This window comes from Salvelinus alpinus, chromosome 1 (genome assembly GCF_045679555.1).
Source record: "Salvelinus alpinus chromosome 1, SLU_Salpinus.1, whole genome shotgun sequence".
NCBI classification, from domain to species: Eukaryota; Metazoa; Chordata; class Actinopteri; order Salmoniformes; family Salmonidae; genus Salvelinus; species Salvelinus alpinus.
The window spans coordinates 27730365-27753185 of record NC_092086.1 but is presented as its reverse complement, the minus strand read 5'-3'; the positions used below and the strand labels follow the sequence as shown (position 1 = coordinate 27753185).

Below are 22821 nucleotides of genomic sequence, written 5' to 3'. Positions count from 1 at the left end.
AAAGACCGGTAAACAGTGACCACTAGGGGCTGTTCAGGCTAATGAACGCCAATATCCCAAAAGTTATTATGCCATTGTTTGTATATTCAGAAACATTAACTTAATTTTACCCTTTAATACATGGCTATAAGTGTGCAACGACCACTGATAATTTGGGCATAATTTAGCTATTTTAATAACTGATGTGATCAGTTTATTTCCTGGACCAAATCATGTCATAGCAAGTTTTACACGGACCTTAAACAACGACGGATTCATGGAATTACACTCCGCATGCGTGAGTCAGATCATGGATCTTTAGAAATAATGATAGATTCGTCTCTTCAGTAAAGGAAGTTGTTAGTCTATTCACATGCCTCGTATTGTTATTATTTCTTATCCAGTTTAACCTGCATCCTAAATAACTGAACGTCATTTCTCCGTATCTGTCATTTGTTGATACTTGCGAAGGAATCATGTTTACCTCGCAAACTTCCATGCAAACGTCCTCCTTCCAAGATTCAATTGACGTGGAAGAAAAGGATACGGATTATGATAACGAAGAGATGGGATATAATCAGAAAATACAGTTGAACTGTTACTATACAATTTATCTCTACCAAGGCACCAGGTAATCTTCTCCATCTGAATGTTCTGTTTGACTCTATCTAACTTTACATCAAGCAATTTGTTTTGACAGTACACAATGAGCTAAACTAGGGCATTATCTGGTATGCAAATATATGCAGATGACGTGTAATGTTAACTTGCCTTAGCTACTAGGCTATAGAGAATCTATGGACCTCGGTCCCCTCACCCTTCTCCATAGGGATGAATGGAAATGCATTACCAATCACACCAATGTCTGACTTTGTTGATATTATTAGACTCATTGGAGGTTCTCACAATGTACAGTATTCATGCTCTGACAATCTGTATACATACACTGTCATTAGAGGAACTATAGGAGGATGGGCTCATTGTAATGGCTGGAATGGAACACATGAAACATGAAACATATGGAAACAACATGTTGGACCCTGTTCCATTTATTCCATTCCAGCCATTACAATGAGCCCATCCGCCTATAGCTCAACCCACCAGCCTCCGCTGACTGTGATAACATCATCAAGCTAGTCCAGCTGCATTTTGAGGCCAATTTCTCTGTCACTGTGTGACCACTTTCTCCCAAATTCACTGGTTCTCTGTGGGCATCAACTGTGGATCCAGCTGCTGACTTACTGTACTGTCAGTTCAGACTTGCTGTTCTGTTCTCCACTAACTAACCACCAAGTCATGAGTATAGTAACTACCTACAGTACCTGTCTAGATCTGAAGCAACTGCAGAGGGCAACGTGGCATGGAGCCAGAGAAGAACAGATTCCACAGCCAGTACCAGTCAGGAAGACTTTAGGTAACCAAGGTCTCCCCGTGACCCGTCCGTTTCTCTAGTGGTTTTATTTCTGTGGCTTTCAGTGTTGTCCTTCTCTGTCGTATCCATGGGCCTGCTGCTGGAAACCTATCAACCTGGAATCAACACTGTTTCTTTCCTGTCATGATGTCATCAGTGTGCTTCCGGCTATCTGGGATATGGAGTCACAAAGCCTAGTACCTATCTACCTCCTTCTGTACACACTGTTCACCCTACTTCTTTTGGGATGTCGTCTTTCTGTGACGTCAAGTTGTTTCAGCCTCAGATTCTATAATGAGGATGATATAGTTCTGTGATATGATATTGTTATGTTATTAAAACGTGATATTTCAGTGTCACATCATGCATCTTACACAGTGACCATAAGGAAAGAGAAGTGGGAAGGAAGGATTTAAATAGGCTCTGTGACTCACATGGAAACTGGAAGATTCTGTTTCACTATATCTGTATCTAGCCTTCATGTTGTGTTGATGTGGCTTTTGTTCCTCGGCTTCCATTATCATCTCCTCTTTGGCTGTCCACTTTCTCATCAGATCTGATTGGTCGCCTGTCACTCTGTTTCCATGGTAACTGACTCTTGCCCCACCAACAGCCTCACCCTAGTGGACAGCAGCCTGCCGGTAGAGGCGGAGCCTGAGCTACGATGCTACATCTCCCGGAGGCTGAGCAAAGGAGCCCTGCTGGGGGGCATGGGAAACATTGCCGCCGTGGAGCTCAGGTGACCTTAACTAACTTAAACTAAGGGCCTCATTCCAAACCAACCCATCTCTCCTTTCCTTAAGAACTTGTTGAACCTAATTTCAAACCAATCCAGCTTTAATATCCTTAAGAACCTGTTGAGCCCATCTCACAGATCTGATTGGATTGCTTAGGTATGGTATCAGCAATATAGTAACTATATACAGGCCTGTGTATATAGGCCTGTGTGTCTCTGGCTCTGTCTAGCTAAGCACGGTCTTGATTTGGAATCAGACCTAAGTATTCTCTCCTTATGTATACATCAATTAGCCTGCACACTTCTAAAGTAGTGTAAACCCAGTGTTTTACATTCATAATAAATATGTGTTTGTTGTCCCATCCCAGTGTCCCAGAGGCGGCGGTGGGCTGTTACTGCTGTCTCCTGGAGCAGGAGAGATCCCCAGAGCAGCCCGACGCAGACGGCAATGGCTATGTAATCTGCCTCATGGGGGGCTCTGAGAAAGGCCTCAACCTATATCCTTCACAGGCTAATGCAGCTCTTTCTGAATCCTAATAATGTAGAGTCAGTCTAGACTTGTATTGTGTAGATGGGTACTGAAACTCATAAACCATTCATCATTAAACCATAAACCATTTCCTTAATCGACTGTACGTTTAGACTTGAACTGGACAAGTACGTGCAAGGCCTGCAGAGCAGTCTACAGACTCCTGAGGTAAGCAGGAAGTGGAATCACCAAAATAATATAATTGTACTGGATTCTATCAACTCTTGGACAGGGCTCCTTTGTAATAAACACATTTCTATCTGAAGGGGACTCATCTAGGTTGTGTTCAAGAGGGAAACATTATTTTGAAACGGGGAGGTACTACCTGACGTTTTCAAATAAGAACACAGATTTTTCTTCTCCATTGTGAAATGTTTTGCTATCAGTCTGACCTACTTAACACCATCCTAGATAGATAAATATAAAATGACTACACAGATAGGTAGTCCCATGCCCCTGTGTAGGGTTATAACAGTGTTATCTCTCTCTCTGTCCTCCGTGTGTGTGTGTGTGTGTGTGTGTGTGTGTGTGTGTGTGTGTGTGTGTGTGTGTGTGTGTGTGTGTGTGTGTGTGTGTGTGTGTGTGTGTGTGTGTGTGTGTGTGTGTGTGTGTGTGTGTGTGTGTGTGTATATATATATATATAGCTGGTAAACCTAGAGACTGAGATCAGGCCCTACCTGAGTATGTGGTACGAGGAGTCAGTGATGCACATCCACAGAGTGGTACAGATGGTCCAGGGGAGCATCAGCTTCCTGCTACATGCTGTGAGTCACCTTTGACCCATCATTTGACTGTTACCATAGTGATTAATTCCCCCTGTACCAGTGATTTCCCCTCATTCTTTCAATACATTTACTTCCCCTCCATGCTTCACTATGTCATTTTTTTGCTTGTCCATATACCCACTCACTTTACTTACTTGGGCTGTGTCCACTAGCTAAAGCTAGAATTGAGTCTTTACTGACTAGTAGCCATCTTGCTTGACAAAACAAATGGGAAGTGGAAACATAAAAATGCTAAATGAGATATTCTCAGCATATTGTATTGTCACAAAACATCTTGACATTTGTTGGCGTCAGTCACGCCATTGCATAGTTCAAAACGCATCATTTTCATCAATGTTGCCACTGTGTAGCTTAGAGCACAAACAAAGGTCCAAGAATAGTTTTGACTGGTTGTCATTGTCGGATAATGCTTTCAAAGAAATTATGTTAAGCTGATCAGGCCCATGTCATTGTAGAATAAAGTTTTGTTTAAAATGCAGCGCTGATCAGGCTCATGTCATTGTAGAATAAAGTTTTGTTTAATATACAGTGCTGATCAGGCTCATGTCATTGTAGAATAAAGTTTTGTTTAAAATGCAGCACTGATCAGGCCCATGTCATTGTTTTGAAGGCTCTGAGTCACATACACGTGGAGGTCACCAATGCAGATGACAGGACCAAGGCTGATGTTGCTAGGTGAGTTACTTTAAAGGTCCAGTCCAGTCCAAATTGGGTTTTCGGTCAAATTCTGTTTAATAAATGAGTATCACTTCTGAAAATAATCTGAAAACACCTAGTCTTTATTCCTGTGGTTAAACTAGAAGAATACACAGTATGTGCTGTGAATATGAATGAATATGGTTCATGTGTGTGTAGGTTCATTAAGGCAGCAGGTCTGCAGGGCCTGGTCCAGGAAGACACTACCACAGCCTCTCTGTATAAGGCCTCAGAGGCTCTTACTGACCTGGTCATAGACTGCTCCACCAGCCCTCCTACACTCTCCAACACAGGTCTGTGTGACTGCTCTAACCTGTGGACATATACACACACACAGGTCTGTGTGACTGCTCTAACCTGTGGATATATACACACACACAGGTCTGTGTGACTGCTCTAACCTGTGGACATATACACACACACAGGTCTGTGTGACTGCTCTAACCTGTGGATATACACACACACACACAGGTCTGTGTGACTGCGCTAACCTGTGGACATATACACACACACACAGGTCTGTGTGACTGCTCTAACCTGTGGATATACACACACACACACACACACACACACAGGTCTGTGTGACTGCTCTAACCTGTGGATATACACACACACACAGGTCTGTGTGACTGCTCTAACCTGTGGACATATATACACACACACAGGTCTATTGGAACGAATCTAACAAACAGACACTCTCCCACAGTCACAAATACAGATCTGTGTTACAGCTGTAGCCACACCACTCTACAAAACAGGTCTCTGTACAGTGCATTCAGAAAGTATTCAGACCCCTTGACTTTTTCCACATTTTGTTACCTTATTCAAAAATGTATTAAATCGTTTTTTTTCTCTCATCAACCTACCTCATAATGACAAAGCAAAAACGTTTTTTAGAAATTTCTACAAATCTATAAAGCTGAAATATCACATTTACATAAGTATTCAGAACCTTTACTCAGTACTTTGTTGAAGCATCTTTGGCAGCGATTACAGCCTCGAGTCTTCTTGGGTATGACGCTACAAGCTTGGCACACCTGTATTTGGGGAGTTTCTCCCATTCTTCTCTGCAGATCCTCTCAAGCTCTGTCAGGTTGGATGGGGCACAATGCTGCACAGCTATTTTTAGGTCTCCGGAGAATTTCAGTCTGGTTCAAGTCCGGTCTCTGGCTGGGGCCACTCAAGGACATTCAGAGACTTGTCCTGAAGCCACTCCTGCGTTGTCTTGGCTGTGTGCTTAGGGTCGTTGTCCTGTTGGAAGGTGAACCTTCGCCCCAGTCTGAGGTCCTGAGCGCTCTGGAGCAGGTTTTCATCAAGGACCTCTGTACTTTGCTCCGTTCATCTTTGCCTCGATCCTGACTAGTCTCCCAGTCCCGGCCGCTGAAAAACATCCCCACAGCATGATGCTGCCACCACCATGCTTCACCGTACGGATGGTGCCAGGTTTCCTCCAGACGTGACGCTTGGCATTCAGGCCAAAGAGTTCAATATTGGTTTCATCAGACCAGAGAATCTAGTTTCTCATGGTCTGAGAGTCTTTAGGTGCCTTTTGGCAAACTCCAAGCGGGCTGTCATGTGTCTTTTACTGAGGAGTGGCTTTTCCGTCTGGCCACTCTACCGTAAAGGCCTGATTGGTGGAGTGCTGCAGAGATGGTTGTCCTTCTGGAAGGTTCTCCCATTTCCACAGAGGAACTCTAGAGATCTGTCATCAGGTTTTTGGTCACCTACCTGACCAAGGCTCTTCTCCCGCTCAGTTTGGCCGGGCGGCCAGCTATAGGAAGAGTCTTGGTGGTTCCAAACTTCCTCCATTTAAGAATGATGGAGGCCACTGTATTCTTGGAGACCTTCAATGCTGCAGACATTTTTTGGTACCCTTCCCTAGATCTGTCCCTCGACACAATCCAGTCTCTGAGCTCTACAGACAATTCCTTCGACCTCGTGGCTCGGTTTTTGCTCTGACATGCACTGTCAACTGTGGGACCTTATATAGACAGGTGTGTGCCTTTCCAAATCATGTCCAATCAATTGAATTTACCGCAGGTGGACTCCAATCAAGATGTAGTAACATCTCAAGGATGATCAATGGAAACAGCGATGCACCTGAGCTCAATTTCGAGTCTCATAGCAAAGGATCTGAATACTTATGTAAATAAGGTATTTCTGTTTTTTATTTTTAATACATTTGCAAAAATGTACAAAAACCTGTTTTCACTTTTTCATTATGGGATATTGTGTGTAAATTGCTGAGGTAAAATAATTATTGAATCCATTTTAGAATAAGGCTGTAACGTGGCAAAAAGTCAAGGGGTCTGAACTTTCCGAAGGCACTGTACATGTACACACAGACATAGAATCACCAATACATTTTCCATGAATGATCGTCACAGACTACACACTGGCTAATCACTCCGTCATCCCTCTCACACCTTTTTCCACAGTCAGTAACCGTTTCTGTGACGACTGGATCCAGGCATTCCTGAACGCAGCAGAGCACTGTAACCCTTTCCTCCTCAGACAGATCCTGGAGAACTTCAAACTCAAGGTGGGCAACCGCACAGCACACAGACAGGTGGATCACTTTAAAACATTATATAAATACTGTATGTCCAGGCCATGTTTAAAATGGCTTAATGTTTTCTCATCCATGCTCTTTCTCTCTCCCCCCTCTCTCCTCCTCTGCCCCCTCTCTCCCCAGGCCATCCAGGACATGAACAGTCTGAAGCGGTTCATCCGCCAGGCTGAGTCGAGTCACTACGCTCTGTTCCGCTGCTGCCAGTTCCTGCAGGGCTGTGGGAATGGGGACGTGCTGCTCCAGAACGCCCACGCCGAGCACCGGGGCCTCCCTGAGGCCTGCAGCATCATCCGCGTGCTGGACGAGTTCCTCAGCGAACAGCAGGCCCAGGGATGAGGATAGGGATGAGGGACACTGACACACCGCAGCCACCAGGGCGGCGATAGTTAAACTCCAATTGACAGTGACACCTCGAGGGCGGCGATAGTTCAACAATAACCCACCCAGTCTCAACACCATGGCCTGTATTTATAAATTATCCTATATAAGTCAGAACTCCTATTCTGAGATGTGGATTTGTGAATACAGGCCCAGACCTGTGTGAAATAGGTGTGCGCTTGATTTGAGTTGGCCACTTTTGGGTCCATTTCTTTTGTTAAATTGTTGTACCAGACTAACTAAATCAAGCACAGCACAAGGATGTTGAAGTATTTGACCCAGGTCTCCTCACACTGGAACTCTTCCATGCTAGATGTCAGTGTGTATCTGTTTTTGGCACTTTTCCTTTAGCGTTGGTGTTTTACAGGCGTCACTGTCTTCCATTTGCGGTGTGATTGAATAGCATTTACCCAGAAGAAACAGACCAAGTATGTTGTATCTGGATCAGAATTAACTCTAAAAACTACTCTAAAATATCCAAAGTCATGTTAACACTATTGTTTTCTTTGCTGGTATTAAAACGCACAGTACTATAAACTAATGGAAACACTATCAGTATGTTATAACCCATATTAGAAATCTCAACATCGGAATAATTTGTTTCGCTTGTCTTACAGCATGTCCAAATGTTGTATTTCTTTTAAATGATTAGTTTGCTTGCCTTTTGTCTGCATGTCAGTATGCTATCTACATACTACAGTACAATCCTGCTTTTCTGCATAGTGGAACAATGCACAAATCACTTTAATCAGCTTTTGTTACTTACTCGATTTCACCAGTAAAAAAATAGCTACACTGATATTCCCATGTAGCTCAGTTGGTAGTGCACGACACTTGCAACGCCAGGGTCGTGGGTTCGATTCCCACGGGGGACCAGTACGAAAATGTATGCACTCTACTGTAAGTCACTCTGGATAAGAGCTTCTGCTAAATGACTAAATTAATGCGCTGCTTGTTTTTGTATTTCTGTTGCTGACTGCAGTCTTCGTCTTATCTAAAGATACTCCTTAATGTGGTTAATCCTTACATTCCTTAGTAGGGAATATTAGTGTTGTAGTGGCCAACGTGTTGTATATCTACTTCACAGGAGGCTGCTGAGGGGAGGACGGCTCATCATAATAATGGCCAGAACGGAGTGAATGGAATGGCATCAAACATGGAAACCATGGAAACCATGTGTTTGATGTATTTGATACCATTCCACCCTTTCCTCTCCAGCCATTACCATGAGCCCGTCCTCCCAAATTAAGGTGCCACCAACCTCCTGTGATCTACTGTCACTGTCAGTTAAGTTACAAAAATGACCTTCACTACTCTTCACCAGCCCTATTGTAATGATAGTATGTTCAGGGCTAAATAACCCACATGGTTTATTGTGCCTGTATGACAGCAACTACGTAGGTTCTATTTTCCTATCAATGTGTCTACGTCTCTAAAAGTATATCATGGTGAAAATGAAGCAATATTGTCTGTGAAGGTGTGTCCTTTAAACTGTGAACCAAGTGACATGTTAGTCTGTGAGCTATTGTAGTGGACAATGGTGACTGATCATACAACCTTTTAACTGTGCATTTAAATATCCTGTACAATTTAATGTCTATTAATGTGGTGTCTATCATGTTGATCTGTGGTTTGACTTGTATAAATAGTGAATCCTCTGTGTGGACTGAATCATGAATATGTGATCTGATTTCTGACTATATGAAACAATAGGGTCCCAGTTTACCTATGTAATTATGGCCCTGCCTACACCTAACGATTTTTATTTTTTTAAATCATATGAGCAAAAAAGATTCCACTTTATTTGGAGTGTCTAGCCAGACAAAGTTAAACGAGCCTATTTATATAATGAATATGAATTTGGACGGGCAGAAATGATTAAATATTAAAGCATTAGACCTCACTAAAGGCTTCAATCGTACAACAACTATACTTAATCCGAACTGGTTCTCTAGTACAGTGGTTCCCAAACTTTAAATAGTCCCATACCCCTTCACACATTCAACCTCCAGCTGCGTACCCCCTCTAGCACCAGGGTCAGCACACTTTTTTGCCATCTTTTTAAGCCTGCCACACACACTATACAATACATTTATTAAGGATGAGTGTGAGTTTTTGTTACAACCCGGCTCGTGGGAAGTGACAAATAACTCTTATAGGACCAGGGAACAAATAATAATAATCAAGAATTTTGCTCTTATTTAGCCATCTTACATTTAAAACCTTATTTGTTCATTGAAAATTGTGAATAACTCACCACAGGTTAATGAGAAGGGTGTGCTTGAAAGGATGCACATAACTCTGCAATGTTGGGTTGTATTGGAGAGAGTCTCAGTCTTAAATCATTTTCCACACACAGTCTGTGCCTGTATTTAGTTTTCATGCTAGTGAGGGCCGAGAATCCACTCTCACGTAGGTACGTGGTTGAAAAGGGCATTAACAGCACGATTTGCCAAGGCAGGATACTCTGAGCGCAGCCCAGTCCAGAAATCTGGCAGTGGCTTCTGATTAAATTACATTTTCACAGAACCGCTTGTTGCAATTTTGATGAGGCTCTCTTGTTCAGATATCGGTAAGTGGACTGGAGGCAGGGCATGAAAGCGATAAGGAATCCAGTTTGTGTCATCTGTTTTGGGAAGTACCTGCGTAATTGCGCACCCAACTCACTCAGGTGCTTCGCAATATCACATTTGACATTGTCCGTAAGCTTGAGTTCATTTGCATACAAAAAACCATACAATGATGGAAAGACCTGTGTGTTGTCCTTGTTAATGAAGACAGAGAAGAGCTCCAGCTTATTAATTATAGCCTCACACATTGATTATAGTTGTGGAGAGTCCCTGTAATCCTAGATTCAGATCATTCAGGCGTGAAAAAAACATCACCCAGATAGGCCAGTCGTGTGAGAAACTTGTCATCATGCAAGCGGTCAGACAAGTGAAAATGGTCAGTAAAGAAAACTTTAAGCTCGTCTCTCAATTCAAAAAAACGTGTCAATACTTTGCCCCTTGATATCCAGCGTTACATGGTCGCTGCCCATATCATTGCATAGTGCAGAAAATACACGAGAGTTCAGGGGCCTTGCTTTAACAAAGTTAACCAGTTTCACTGTAGTGTCCAAAACGTCTTTCGAGCTGTCAGGCATTCCCTTGGCAGCAAGAGCCTCTCGGTGGATGCTGCAGTGTACCCAAGTGGCGTCGGGAGCAACTGCTTGCACGTGCGTTACCACTCCACTATGTCTCCCTGTCATGGCTTTTGCACCATCAGTACAGGTACCAACACATCTTGACCACCAAAGTCCATTTGATGTCACAAAGCTGTCCAATACTTTAAACATATCCTCTCCTGTTGTGTTGGTTTCCAGAAGAGGATGTCTTCCTTAATTGACCCCCCATAAACGTAACAGACATATACCAGGAGCTGTGCCAGGCCTGCCACGTCTGTTGACTCATCCAGCTGTAACGCATATAATTCACTGGCTTCTATGCAAAGCAGTAATTGTTTCAAAACATCTCCTGCCATGTCACTGATGCGTCGTGAAACAGTGTTGTTTGATGAAGACATTGTATGTATAGTTCTTCCACCCAGCATTGTCCCATTAAGTCCTCCACAATAGTATGGGGCTTGCCTGTCCTAGCCACTCGGTAGCTCACCATATAAGACTATTCTAGCCCCTTCTTATTAATGGTATCTGTTGTTTTTATACATGTCTTACTACTCGAAAGTCGTCTAAATTCTCAGACAAAAAACTCCTGTGGCTTATTTTTCAAATTGGCATGTTTTGTTTCTAAATGTCTGTGCAAGAGTGAAGGTTTCATCGAGTTGTGAGATAGTACTTTTGCACATATTACACACTGTGGCTGAGGAAAGGCACTACTCCCAATTTAAGTGAACCCCAAAACAACGTAGTTCTCATCATATTTGCGCCTCTTCGATGGTCCAACGTCCCTGTCTGATGTTCAGTGCTTTCCCGGGTAAGGGGGCAGTAGCTCTTCGGCTGCATCAGATTCTCAACTGTCAGTGTCCATGCTAGCTGGGCTAACCACAAATGTAGAATTACTGATGCTAGCATTGGATGTGCTCGTGGAAGCAGAACAACTTGTGTCGTCGACAGGTGCAGGTGTAGTACTGCTGGTAGTAACTGGTGGTATGTGTCTCTATGGACGCGGGCCTTACTAAATGGACTGTTTGGAAATGTGAATAAAAAATCAAATAAAAAAATGTTTTAAAAATGTTTTACAAAATTATGTGAATCACATTTTTATTTGGCGTACCCCCAACGGCATTGCGCATAGTACCCCAGTCTGAGAATACCTGCTCTAGTAGATTAGTAAGAGTGAATCACCCCGTGTTCAAGAATGGCCTTTTTACCTTCATTCAGATTACAACCTCTCACTTTCGGTTATTTGAAAATGAAATCATCTCCAAAATATCGCTATTTTTAAAACAAGCAATAGAAAGCTGGTTGCAATTTCAGTTTAATCCACCAGAAAAGACATAACAAATATTAGAAAAAATATGATGGTTGAAATCAAATATACTAATTGATTTAAAAAAAAAGACAGTATAATCTTTGTAAATTATATCAGAAATAGGACTGGTGGAGTTATTTCATACATGCAGTTAACAAAAATATATGGAATTGTCTGCTCTATCCAAAATTACAACCAACTGATTGCAGCATTACCACAAAAATGGAGGAGGCAAGTGGAAAGGGGAGAAGGTAAGGAACTTATCTGTCGGCCTTGCATTAAGGACCAAAAAACGACTCCGGAGTTTTTCCATTTAAAATATTATATAACATTCTTGCAACCAATAGAATGTTATATATATGGGGCTACAACCATCCCAGCTTTGCAGATTTTGCTGCAAAGAGACAGAATAATTGGATCATTTGTTTTGGTGCTGTCCATATGTAGCTAGTTTTTGGTCGCAGGTTCAGAAATGGCAGAAAAATTGCCAAATTTACTTGGAGCCAACTCTGCAAATAGCTCTGCTGGGTGATTTGAAAAGTCATAGTCAATTGATCAATAGTATAATAATAATCTTAGCAAAGGTGTTTATCTTTAATTTACAATCTGTAAAAACTATGAGAATAGAAAGGTTCAGAACTTTTGTGAAACATCACAGCACAGTTGAAAAATATATGGCAGCCAGAAATGTATTGTATTACTGTATTATTGATTGTATGTTTGTTTATTCCATGCGTAACTCTGTGTTGTTGTATGTGTCGAACTGCTTTGCTTTATCTTGGCCAGGTCACAGTTGCAAATGAGAACTTGTTCTCAACTAGCCTACCTGGTTAAATAAAGGTTAAATAAAATAAAATAAAAATCTAAATTGGGAGGGGTTGAGGGTAGCTAAAGGCTGGGACTAAAAACAAACAGAAGATAACTAATGTAAAATATATTTTCCATTAAATGTATGTAGTATGTATAACCTGGAAGTGGAAGCCTAAGTATTGTTGTGTTAGGGGAAAATAATAAAGTAGGAAAATATATTACATTTGTTTACTCCAAGTAGAGAAGGGGCGGTAGGGTTAGGGGAAAATAATAAAGAAGCAAAATATATTTAAAATATATATATATTTAAAAGAATATATACTGTATATATTTACAAAAAAAATACATGGGGGATTGGAAATGATGCAGACAATTACATTGATAGAAGCCACAATGTATCTGCAATATTAAAGCTGATCTACCTCCTAAAAAAGAAGGATAGGGTCTGCCTGAATACTATAATACCTCTCTCCTCACATTATATACTAAGTGGAACACTTTGACAGTATAAAGTTGGTTATTTAATATGGTATTTCCTTGACAGTAGATTGTATTAAAAGAGAAGTCAATAGAATAGAATATCATGACAAATTAGATTTTTTACATCAAATGTAAACATATTTAAATCTCTAACAGAATGCGTCAAGCTTTATAGAACAATTTGAATGAGGAAAACTCATTCAGTCTATATTATCCAGAGTCTATACTATATACCAGTCCTAAGAGCCATGATGAGCCAGCCCGTAGGGCTCCACAGAGCCAGTAGAAGCACCTGTTATCCAGCCCACCGTCCCGCCACCCAGACTGGCCATCATGTCATCCAGGAGGCCCCTGTCCTCCACCAGTATCTCACCTCCAGGGTAAGGCTCTGCTATGAAAGTGAGGGATAAAGATGCGTGTGTTTTTGTTAATACTGATGATGAGTCTGGTTAGGATTTGCATGGGGTAGATAGGGGGGAAATAGTGTCTACTTTGCTTCTGGTTCTACACATTCCTTTAAATAAAAGTATACCATTCTCAGGATATGTTAGGGCTCTATTCAATCCGTATCGCAGAAGTTCAGCCTTACAGCGTGATTTACATTTAAAGGCAATGTTTCTTTCTTAGCGGAGACTGCATTCACGGTAAACGCTGCATATGTCGGCTCAACTAAGGCACTGCATCTCAGTGCAAGAGGCGTCACTGAAGTCCCTGGTTTGAATCCAGGCTGCATCACATCTGGCCGTGATTGGGAGTCCCATAGGGCGGTGCACAATTGGCCAAGCGTCGTCCGGGTTTGGCCGGGGTAGGCTGTCATTGTAAATAAGAATTTGTTCTTAACTGACTTACCTAGTTAAATAAAGGATAAATAAAAATGACCTGTACATCGTGCTATTCAAGGATATAGATTGAAAGGGCCCTTACATTTGTGTGTCTATAAAATGAGCAGCAAACAGAAATGTATGAAAAGGGAATTAGAACTAGAACACTGCTGTCACACTCACCAAGTGTGTGTTCAGACATTCTCCTCATTAGGGAACTGGGGACGTCATAGATGCTCTCTGTCATCTCACTATAATCTGAGATAGAACATGAAAATAAACCCAAATGCACTTTAATTTGTGGGTAAACAAATAAAAAATATTGAATTAATTTAAAATCCAATACATTGAAAAATAAACATTTTCATAATCTCACCTTGGCGGTCACTTGCCCTCTTATTGGACAGTGGGAAGTCATAGAGGTCCTCTCCATCAGTCAAGTCTTCATCTGATTGGTTGATGTGATACTCAGCTACAGAGGAAATAGCAGGTAGGTTTTTGGTCATTTATCAAACACAGACCATTAACATAAGTCATTATCATGTAATATGATATCTACTGGTATTTTGTATCATATACAGTGGTCTCCATAATGGAAGAATTTAGGACATTTATGATTGATAATTTATTGATTTATGACATATAATGACACACTGATGTGACCATGAGGGTAGTACTCACAGTTCCGGGGGGCTGGTAGAAAGTCATACTGATCCTCTTCCTCCTTACACTCTTCCTCCTCTTCTTCATCTCTCTCCTCCTCACATCTCCTTCTAAATCTATGGACACTGTCCTCATCTTCCTCTCCATCTGAAATTACAGTGAAAAGATGTTGCCATATTTCAGAGCTGAAGATACAGCTTGGCTCCCCACCTCACCACCAAAGCATTAAATGCCACAACGTGCCAATTTCCTCTTTCCACTAGACAACCAAACCATTGTTCCCCTCCAACTGCCTGGCACAGCAAATGTGAATGAAAAAACAAACATATTTCCACACTTAAGTTTTGCTGAGTTTACAGAGGATTTAGCACCCCATTGATGCTCTACTTACAATGTGAGATGGTGTTCTGGCATATGGCTTCCTCACTACTGAGCTCGTCAGTGAGGGAGAGAGAGAGGGTAGCCCTGTGCCCCAGATTTTGGTCAGGGGTGAGGGGGCCAGAGAGGCAGTGGGTACTCCTGTCCCCCTGGTCTAGGTCTTGGTCAGGGGTGGAGGGGTTGAGGGGTGCAGAGAGGGGTCGATGAACCCCCAGTGGTTCCGTCATGCTGTCACATTCTGAGCTGTTATAGGTGCTGAAGTAACCTCTGACCTTCAGGTCATCAGACCTCACATCCTGCTGTCTGGAGACAAAACAGACGGACAGGCAACACTCAAATGGACAGAAATAAAACTAATGTTTCCCACTATATTTTATTAAACCAACATTTTGGCAGATAATGCCTTCCAAGGCACTCAAATGCTCACCAGGAATACATAAAGCATTATCTTAGACAGCTGTTGCTTAGGCTCTGTCTGCCACTGGAGGCTGCTGAGGGGAGGACGGCTCATAATAATGGCTGGAACGGCGCTCATGGAATGGCATCAAACACATAGAAACCATGTGTTTGATACCATTCCACTCCGGCCATTACCACGAGCCCGTCCTCCACAATGAAGGTGGCACCAACCTCCTGTGCTGTCTGCATAGCCAATCCTCCCATATCTATATAGTAGTTTCAAGCTTCAAATACACCTGCACAGATTTCATCTATTCTAGCACTGTGATTGTTACAAACAGTTATTTTTTAAGGTTTAACTTACGATGCTCATAGGTTATTTAGCCTAATTTGAATTAACTTTTTGGAAGTCGTTCTAGATATGAGCTCCTGATAACTTACTACAGTGTAATGTAATGACAAACAGTGCAGTAGTGTTTCAATAATCCTGAGCTTTCTGTTACCGTATGCAGCCTGGGACTGTGCCGCCTGGGCCTGAGAGATGCATGGCCCTCCACAGCTGGCCAATCCACTCCCTCCTCAGATCACCTGTCTCTGCAGCCTACAGACACATGGTCAGGGGGTAGCAGGGATGAATTTAGGACATTGTTACAGTCTGAGTTAAAAAGATGATCCTAAATTGTTAGAGGAAGTGTTAAATTACTTTAAGCAATCCAAGTACTGTAGAACCCAGCTGGGTAGCAGTTAGCCTAGTGGTTAAGACCGTTGGATTAATAACCAAAAGGTCTCTGGTTCTATTCCCCAAGCCGACTAGGTGCAAAACCTAGGCGCAAAGCACCTAACCCTAATTGCTCTGGATAAGAGTGTCTGCTAAATGACTAAAATGTAAACAGCTGATAAAAGATTTTAATACAGTTGAATTGATCTTTCTGAACAATAGACAGCTTCTTCACCTGCTACTTACATTTGGGAAATTCCCATTAGTCAGTATGAAGTGACAGTAACAGACCACATCCTGAAACCACATGTTAAACCTACACAGGCATCGGCGCCCACACGGTTCTGTAGTGACACTAGTAACAGACCACATCCTGAAACAACAGGGCAGCCTGCACAGCCCACACCACACGGTTCTGTACACCTGAAGTGGGAGTAGAGCTGTCTGTGTGACTCACCAGTACTTTCCTCTTCCCATTCTTCATGGTGATTTCAAACACGTAGTGCTTACGCTTCTCCCTCTGGATCTCACGCACAGACTGCACCTGACCCAACAACAACACTTCTATTTCAGACAAAGTGCTATACATACTTGTAAATAGTATACTTTTAAGCAGCTGTAACTAGGGCATATGGAATAGTGGGTAATGCTCATTGAACACAAGGAAAAGTATAATAAAGTCCAGGGCAATTGTTCCTGTCTGTCTGGCTAGAAGGAGCATGAAGGCTTTCCGACCAAATGAAATAAAAGCAGTTTGACTTACAGTGTAGATGTAGTACAGGCCTCTTAGGTGTGACTGTGGGGGACAGAGAAGATCATAAAACTATTACTACTTTGAACAGTGTAAATAACATTCAACTTCCGCTGAAAACATTGAAGGACTTCTCACAGCTGGGCAATACTCACAGCACTCCCATGTTTCTTAGTGTAGAAGAATAATGTTGTGTTTTGGAGCCTGAACCAATAGGTTGACCACTTCATTTTCTAAAAGAGAAAAAACAAAGACTCAGTGTCCCTCCAGATAGTGAAGACCTGATTCTGGATACAAACCATGACTGACTGGCAATAACAAAGTAAAACACAGTAGTATGGCATAAATAGAAAGCAGTTTACAAAAATATTGGAAAAGCGGTCACTTGTAAGTATTCAACAAATCAAATCAAATCAAAAGTTATTGGTCACATACACATGGTTAGCAGATGTTAATTTGAGTGTAGCGAAATGCTTGTGCCTCTAGTTCCGACAGTGCAGTAATATCTAACAAGTAATCTAACAATTCCCCAACAACTACCAAGTAAACTGAGTCCAGTAATTGAGCTGTTAATGTGACAAGTTTTTTTACATATTTGAGAGCTTTGTCTTACCATTGTATCTTTCCTTTTCTTCAAGAAGCCCTCGAAAAGCAGCTGTTGCCTGTCCGTTGACATCGTTTCAGAAGTTAACACTTATACTAAATCCTGTTATTAGTTCTTGTTCAGTATCACTAGTCGACGGGTGACTTCCCCCTTTCACTGAGAACTGGGATATCACTGGCTCCATCACCTGCCCACTTCTCCATTCTGACCCACAAAATGTTTGTTTGTCCCTTGTTTGCAGTCACTCGGTATAGAAACGTATGGGATATTAAGGTCAAGTTGACGTTGACTATGTGTGTGTTGAACTATACGCGCCTGCCTAGCCATTATATGTACCCACACTTTAGGTGTTTGTCCACTGAGAATTTTGAGCTCAATGAAGAGTACATTATTCTTCAAAGGATTCAATGTTAGTAAAAGCAGGCTACACTTTAAGTGACATGTTGTACAATGAAAATGTAAGTATGGTGGATTTGAAGAAATCAGATGACTTCAACATTTACACACTGCTCTGACACACTGCTAAAAGACAGGGAATAGTTCGAGGGGGGGGGATAATGTGTATGTTATATGAATGGATCAAATCATGTTGCAGACACCTGTATCAGATCACACAGTTGTTTATTGTAAATGTTGGAAAAGTCAATGATGAGAATAAACAGTTCCGTCCATGGTTCAAGGAGGGAGTCAGAGGTACACTGCATGGCTGTTATTAACATAGTGTAATCTTTAGGCATAATAGTGGAACAGAAAAATAGAATCATAATATGAAAGGAAAAAAGCTATTTTAATAACAGGAAGAAGAAAAAACAAGTGGAGGAAAAAGCAGATAGAGTCATGATAATGTTGTAGTCTTGTCTTTCAGAGTAAGTGAATGATGGATGTCATTATTAACGGCTTTGATAATACTAGATATACAAAAACACATGGAAAATGAATGCATTATCTACTTGAAGTGTGTCTGTTTCGGGCAATGCTGAACAAACCATTCCAAACAGATAAACCAAAGAAAACAGGTTAATAAATTAATAGCAATTGAAATGCATGCACGAAACCCATTACCTTTTCAACGTTAAAAATGGCTTTGACTTTGCAGCTATTCCTGTAGGCTCACTTTATTCACTGGCAAGCTTTGTTCACGCCGTAATCTGGTTGGGTATTTCTCTAAGTACCCGAGCAAATATATATATGTTTATATATACACACACATCTATAAACAAAAATGTTCAGTCCCTTTTGTAGTGAGTTGTATGCGGCTGCCTTCTTTGCTTTCTCGGGCTCTGGGGGTCAAACCAGCTAGCTATAATACTGACCTGAGAAAAAAGGCCGGGTTCTACACAGATTTAAAAACAACCAGCAACTACTACTGTCTGACCTGGAGAAGAAAAAACCCCAAGACTAGACCAGATCACACGATACCAGAATGCCTGCAGTAGATTGATTATATGGTGTTCAATATACACAATGTGAGTTTGTGGTGACATTTCCCCCCCCAAAGAAAACCCCCAAGAAAAACAAAACACAGTTTGCAAAAGATGACTCGTTTTTTTCTCCGTTTCAAATCTATAAAATCAATCTCTGGTTTGTTCCCTCTCCGGTAGGGTGGATGTGGTTTCTCTGGTTTGTTCCCTCTCCGGTAGGGTGGATGTGGTTTCTCTGGTTTGTTCCCTCTCCGGTAGGGTGGATGTGGTTTCTCTGGTTTGTTCCCTCTCCGGTAGGGTGGATGTGGTTTCTCTGGTTTGTTCCCTCTCCGGTAGGGTGGATGTGGTTTCTCTGGTTTGTTCCCTCTCCGGTAGGGTGGATGTGGTTTCTCTGGTTTGTTCCCTCTCCGGTAGGGTGGATGTGGTTTCTCTGGTTTGTTCCCTCTCCGGTAGGGTGGATGTGGGATCAGGGCTGGTTCAGATGGGCTGGAAGTTCCGTTTCATTCAGTAGTTGTCTCTTTTTTGGGGAAGGGGGGCAGAGGATTGTGGGATGTTGGAGGTCATGTTTTCTTTCAGGGAGGGGGTGAGGGGTCAAAGGGGAGAGACTAGGCGGTGGGGGGCAGGTCAAGGGTCATCTCATGCATCCTGTGTCTATCTTGATCATCGTTGTTTGAGGATAGCTCTGTACATAGCGAAGCCCAGGACTGCAAACACGGTTGCCCCCACGCTTGCCCTTAGCCAAAACGTAGAGCTCTTCAGGTCTGCCTGAGCCATGTGCCTGAGAAGAGGGGGGAGGGGAGAAAGAAAGAGAGAGTGGGGGGATAAAGAAATGAATACAACAATACAGCCTCGTTTCCAAATCACATGTTGACAAATGACAAACCAAAGTCATGTTCTCTGAGCTTCCTTAACAAATCTCTACAAAAACAGAGGTACAGTCAAACTGTTCGATAGTACCAATGTTGTAGTACCAATACAACCTCTTTACATGATATAATGTCTTCTGAAAATGAGTTAGTCTGTGATAGTATATCATTTTTAACCAGGCTATCACAGACTAGCTCATTTTCAGAAGACAGTATATCATGTTTAACCAGGCTGTCTTCTGAAAATGAGCTAGTCTGTGATAGCCTGGTTAAACCAGACTGAACGCTGCGCTCACCATTGTTTCACGTCCCTAGAATGGGGAGTTCAGTGTTCAGGCTAGTTTAACCAGGCTAAGTCCGTGATGCGAGCAGTACCGCATACACTAACATGTGAGTGGCTGTTACTGGAACATTAGATTTGTTTGGTCAAGCTGACAATAACTACTATATATTGGGTGAAAGCCAAAAGGCGAGGAAAGTAAAGGTGGGGCTATGGACAGAAAGCATGAGGGATGGGGAGGAGGTTCTGCTAGGGAAACAGAAACAAGAGACAAGCCCTACGTCCAGGTCACATTCAATAGGTACACGAGGTGGAAATGAACAAGCATTTTGACTGTACTGATTGAATATAGTGCCTCAGTTTCTAGGTCCACTGAGCACAAGCCTGGCTATAACATACAGTACTAACAGTATGAAACAACAACATGGAGGGAAGACAGGAGTCTGAGAGGGGAGGGAGAGCAGGAGGAGAGGAGAGCAGGAGGAGGAGGAGAGGAGGAGAAGGAGAGCAGGAGGAGAGGGGAGAAGGAGAGCAGGAGGAGAGGGGAGAAGGAGAGCAGGAGGAGAAGGAGAGCAGGAGGAGAGGGGAGGAGGAGATCAGGAGGGGAGCGGAGAAAGAGAGCAGGAGCAGAGGAGAGAAGGAGAGCAGGAGGAGAGGGGAGAAAGAGAGCAGGAGGAGAGGGGAGAAAGAGAGCAGGAGGAGAGGGGAGAAAGAGAGCAGGAGGAGAGGGGAGAAGGAGAGCAGGAGGAGAGGGGAGAAGGAGAGCAGGAGGAGAGGGGAGAAGGAGAGCAGGAGGAGAGGGGAGAAGGAGAGCAGGAGGAGAGGGGAGAAGGAGAGCAGGAGGAGAGGGGGAGAAGGAGAGCAGGAGGAGAAGGAGAGCAGGAGGAGAGGGGAGAAGGAGAGCAGGAGGAGAGGGGAGAAGGAGAGCAGGAGGAGAGGGGAGAAGGAGAGGCTCTAGAAGTGAGAGAAATTTCTGAAGTGCAGAGGTTAGCAGAAAGCTCTAAATTATAAATTGCCAAACACACAATCTCGTGTTCACACTAACTTTCTCTCACACACACTCTCTCTCCCACACACACACATTTTCTCTCTCACACACACACATTCTCTCTCTCACACACACACACATTCTCTCTCTCTCACACACACACACACACACACACTCGCTCTCTCTCTCTCACACACACACACGCACGCTCTCTCTCACACACACACACACACACGCTCGCTCTCACACACACACACACACACACGCACGCTCGCTCTCACACACACACACACACACACACATTCATTCTCTCTCTCACACACACACAATTCTCACACACACACATATTCTCTCTCACACACACACATATTCTCTCTCTCACACACACATATTCTCTCTCACACACACACATATTCTCTCTCACACACACACATATTCTCTCTCACACACACACATATTCTCTCTCTCACACATATATTCTCTCTCTCACACATATATTCTCTCTCTCACACATATATTCTCTCTCTCACACATATATTCTCTCTCTCACACATATATTCTCTCTCTCACACATATATTCTCTCTCTCACACACACACTCTCTCTCTCACACACACACACACACACACATTCATTCTCTCTCTCTCACACACACAATTCTCTCACACCCACACAATTCTCTCACACACACATTCCCTCTCTCACACACACATTCTCTCTCTCACACATATATTCTCTCTCTCACACATATATTCTCTCTCTCACACACATATTCTCTCTCGCTCTCACACACACACACACACACGCACGCTCGCTCTCACACACACACACACACACACACATTCATTCTCTCTCTCACACACACAATTCTCACACACACACATATTCTCTCTCACACACACACATATTCTCTCTCTCACACACACATATTCTCTCTCACACACACACATATTCTCTCTCACACACACACATATTCTCTCTCACACACACACATATTCTCTCTCTCACACACACATATTCTCTCTCACACACACATATTCTCTCTCACACACACACACATTCTCTCTCTCACACACACACACATTCTCTCTCTCACACACACACACATTCTCTCTCTCTCACACACACACACATTCTCTCTCTCACACACACATTCTCTCTCTCTCACACACACACATTCTCTCTCTCACACATATATTCTCTCTCTCACACATATATTCTCTCTCTCACACATATATTCTCTCTCTCACACATATATTCTCTCTCTCACACATATATTCTCTCTCTCACACACACACACACTCATTCTCTCTCTCTCACACACACACAATTCTCTCTCTCACACACACACACAATTCTCTCTCTCACACACATATTCTCTCTCTCACACACACATATTCTCTCTCACACACATATATTCTCTCTCTCACACACATATTTCTCTCTCTCACACACATATTCTCTCTCTCTCACACACACACACACACACACACACACAGCTCAACAACCCATTAATCTTCACAGTGATATCTGACAGACTCCCACAGCAGCAGAAACCCTAACCCATTCAAGCAGGTTTAGCAGGAAGAGTCCATTAGATAGACAACTACCATCCTGCTTAACCATGACATGTACCTCAGAGGAAGAGCAATACCTTCCTCCCACCAGCATACTGCCCAACAATGCTTCTTCAGCAAGCAGCCATACACAAACCAGACCAACCAGCTATTTGTAGGACTAAGACATCGACCGGTACCTTCAAAAGTAATGATAGATGCCCATTAAAAAGGTAGTTAGTGAGTTCCATCAGGTACACTGGAAAACAGATCAAAGCCTGTTGTTTGTTAAAGGTTGAGGCCAAAGTACGTGGATGTGTAGCCCGATGTCTGTAGCCTTCATTATAATCTCTTCATATAATAAAGGCTACAGCAATCTCCTCCCCCAACAGTGCTTGCCGTTGCCACATCAACGTCCAACATACCTGCATCTACCCAGCCAGTGACAAACAGCTGTCCCTTAGCCCCCAGTTTGTCAGATGCTGTGTTTTACCATAGGACTAGACAGAAGACTCCATGCTGTGTTTTA

At 42.7% G+C, this 22821-nt stretch overlaps 3 protein-coding genes across 10 annotated transcripts in view; 1 reads left to right on the top strand and 2 right to left on the bottom strand.

Moving 5' to 3' along the window:
• Positions 1 to 202: 202 nt before the first annotated feature.
• On the top strand, positions 203 to 8744 carry c1h17orf75 (chromosome 1 C17orf75 homolog). Of its 2 annotated transcripts, XM_071395387.1 has the most exons (10): positions 203 to 610; positions 1310 to 1393; positions 2004 to 2129; positions 2495 to 2623; positions 2763 to 2823; positions 3300 to 3419; positions 4051 to 4115; positions 4296 to 4429; positions 6575 to 6678; positions 6832 to 8744. In XM_071395387.1, exons 1-10 carry the CDS (start codon positions 456 to 458, stop codon positions 7042 to 7044), a joined length of 1191 nt encoding a protein of 396 aa, XP_071251488.1. In that variant the 5' UTR covers positions 203 to 455; the 3' UTR covers positions 7045 to 8744. The 2 variants fall into 2 exon arrangements, with proteins under 2 accessions (XP_071251488.1, XP_071251497.1); XM_071395396.1 differs by lacking the exon at positions 1310 to 1393 and having other exon boundaries at positions 333 to 610.
• A 3080-nt stretch (positions 8745 to 11824) lies between these two features.
• LOC139572685 (uncharacterized) lies at positions 11825 to 17524 on the bottom strand. 2 transcript variants are annotated; one of them, XM_071395366.1, is made up of 10 exons: positions 17192 to 17524; positions 16734 to 16811; positions 16591 to 16623; positions 16285 to 16371; positions 15613 to 15710; positions 14724 to 15013; positions 14351 to 14479; positions 14046 to 14141; positions 13853 to 13927; positions 11825 to 13239 (listed from the first exon to the last, which is right to left on the bottom strand). In XM_071395366.1, exons 1-10 carry the CDS (start codon positions 17252 to 17254, stop codon positions 13088 to 13090), a joined length of 1101 nt encoding a protein of 366 aa, XP_071251467.1. In that variant the 5' UTR covers positions 17255 to 17524; the 3' UTR covers positions 11825 to 13087. The 2 variants fall into 2 exon arrangements, with proteins under 2 accessions (XP_071251467.1, XP_071251475.1); XM_071395374.1 differs by having other exon boundaries at positions 11825 to 13236.
• Positions 17525 to 17786: 262 nt separating this feature from the next.
• Positions 17787 to 22821, bottom strand: part of rhot1a (ras homolog family member T1a) — a 63526-nt gene continuing 58491 nt past the window's right edge. For all 6 annotated transcript variants that reach the window (XM_071395287.1, XM_071395292.1, XM_071395306.1 and 3 more), the window contains one exon: positions 17787 to 19381. In XM_071395287.1, coding sequence (XP_071251388.1) covers positions 19264 to 19381 — 118 coding nt within the window. In that variant the 3' untranslated portion in view covers positions 17787 to 19263. The remainder of the gene's footprint in view (positions 19382 to 22821) is intronic.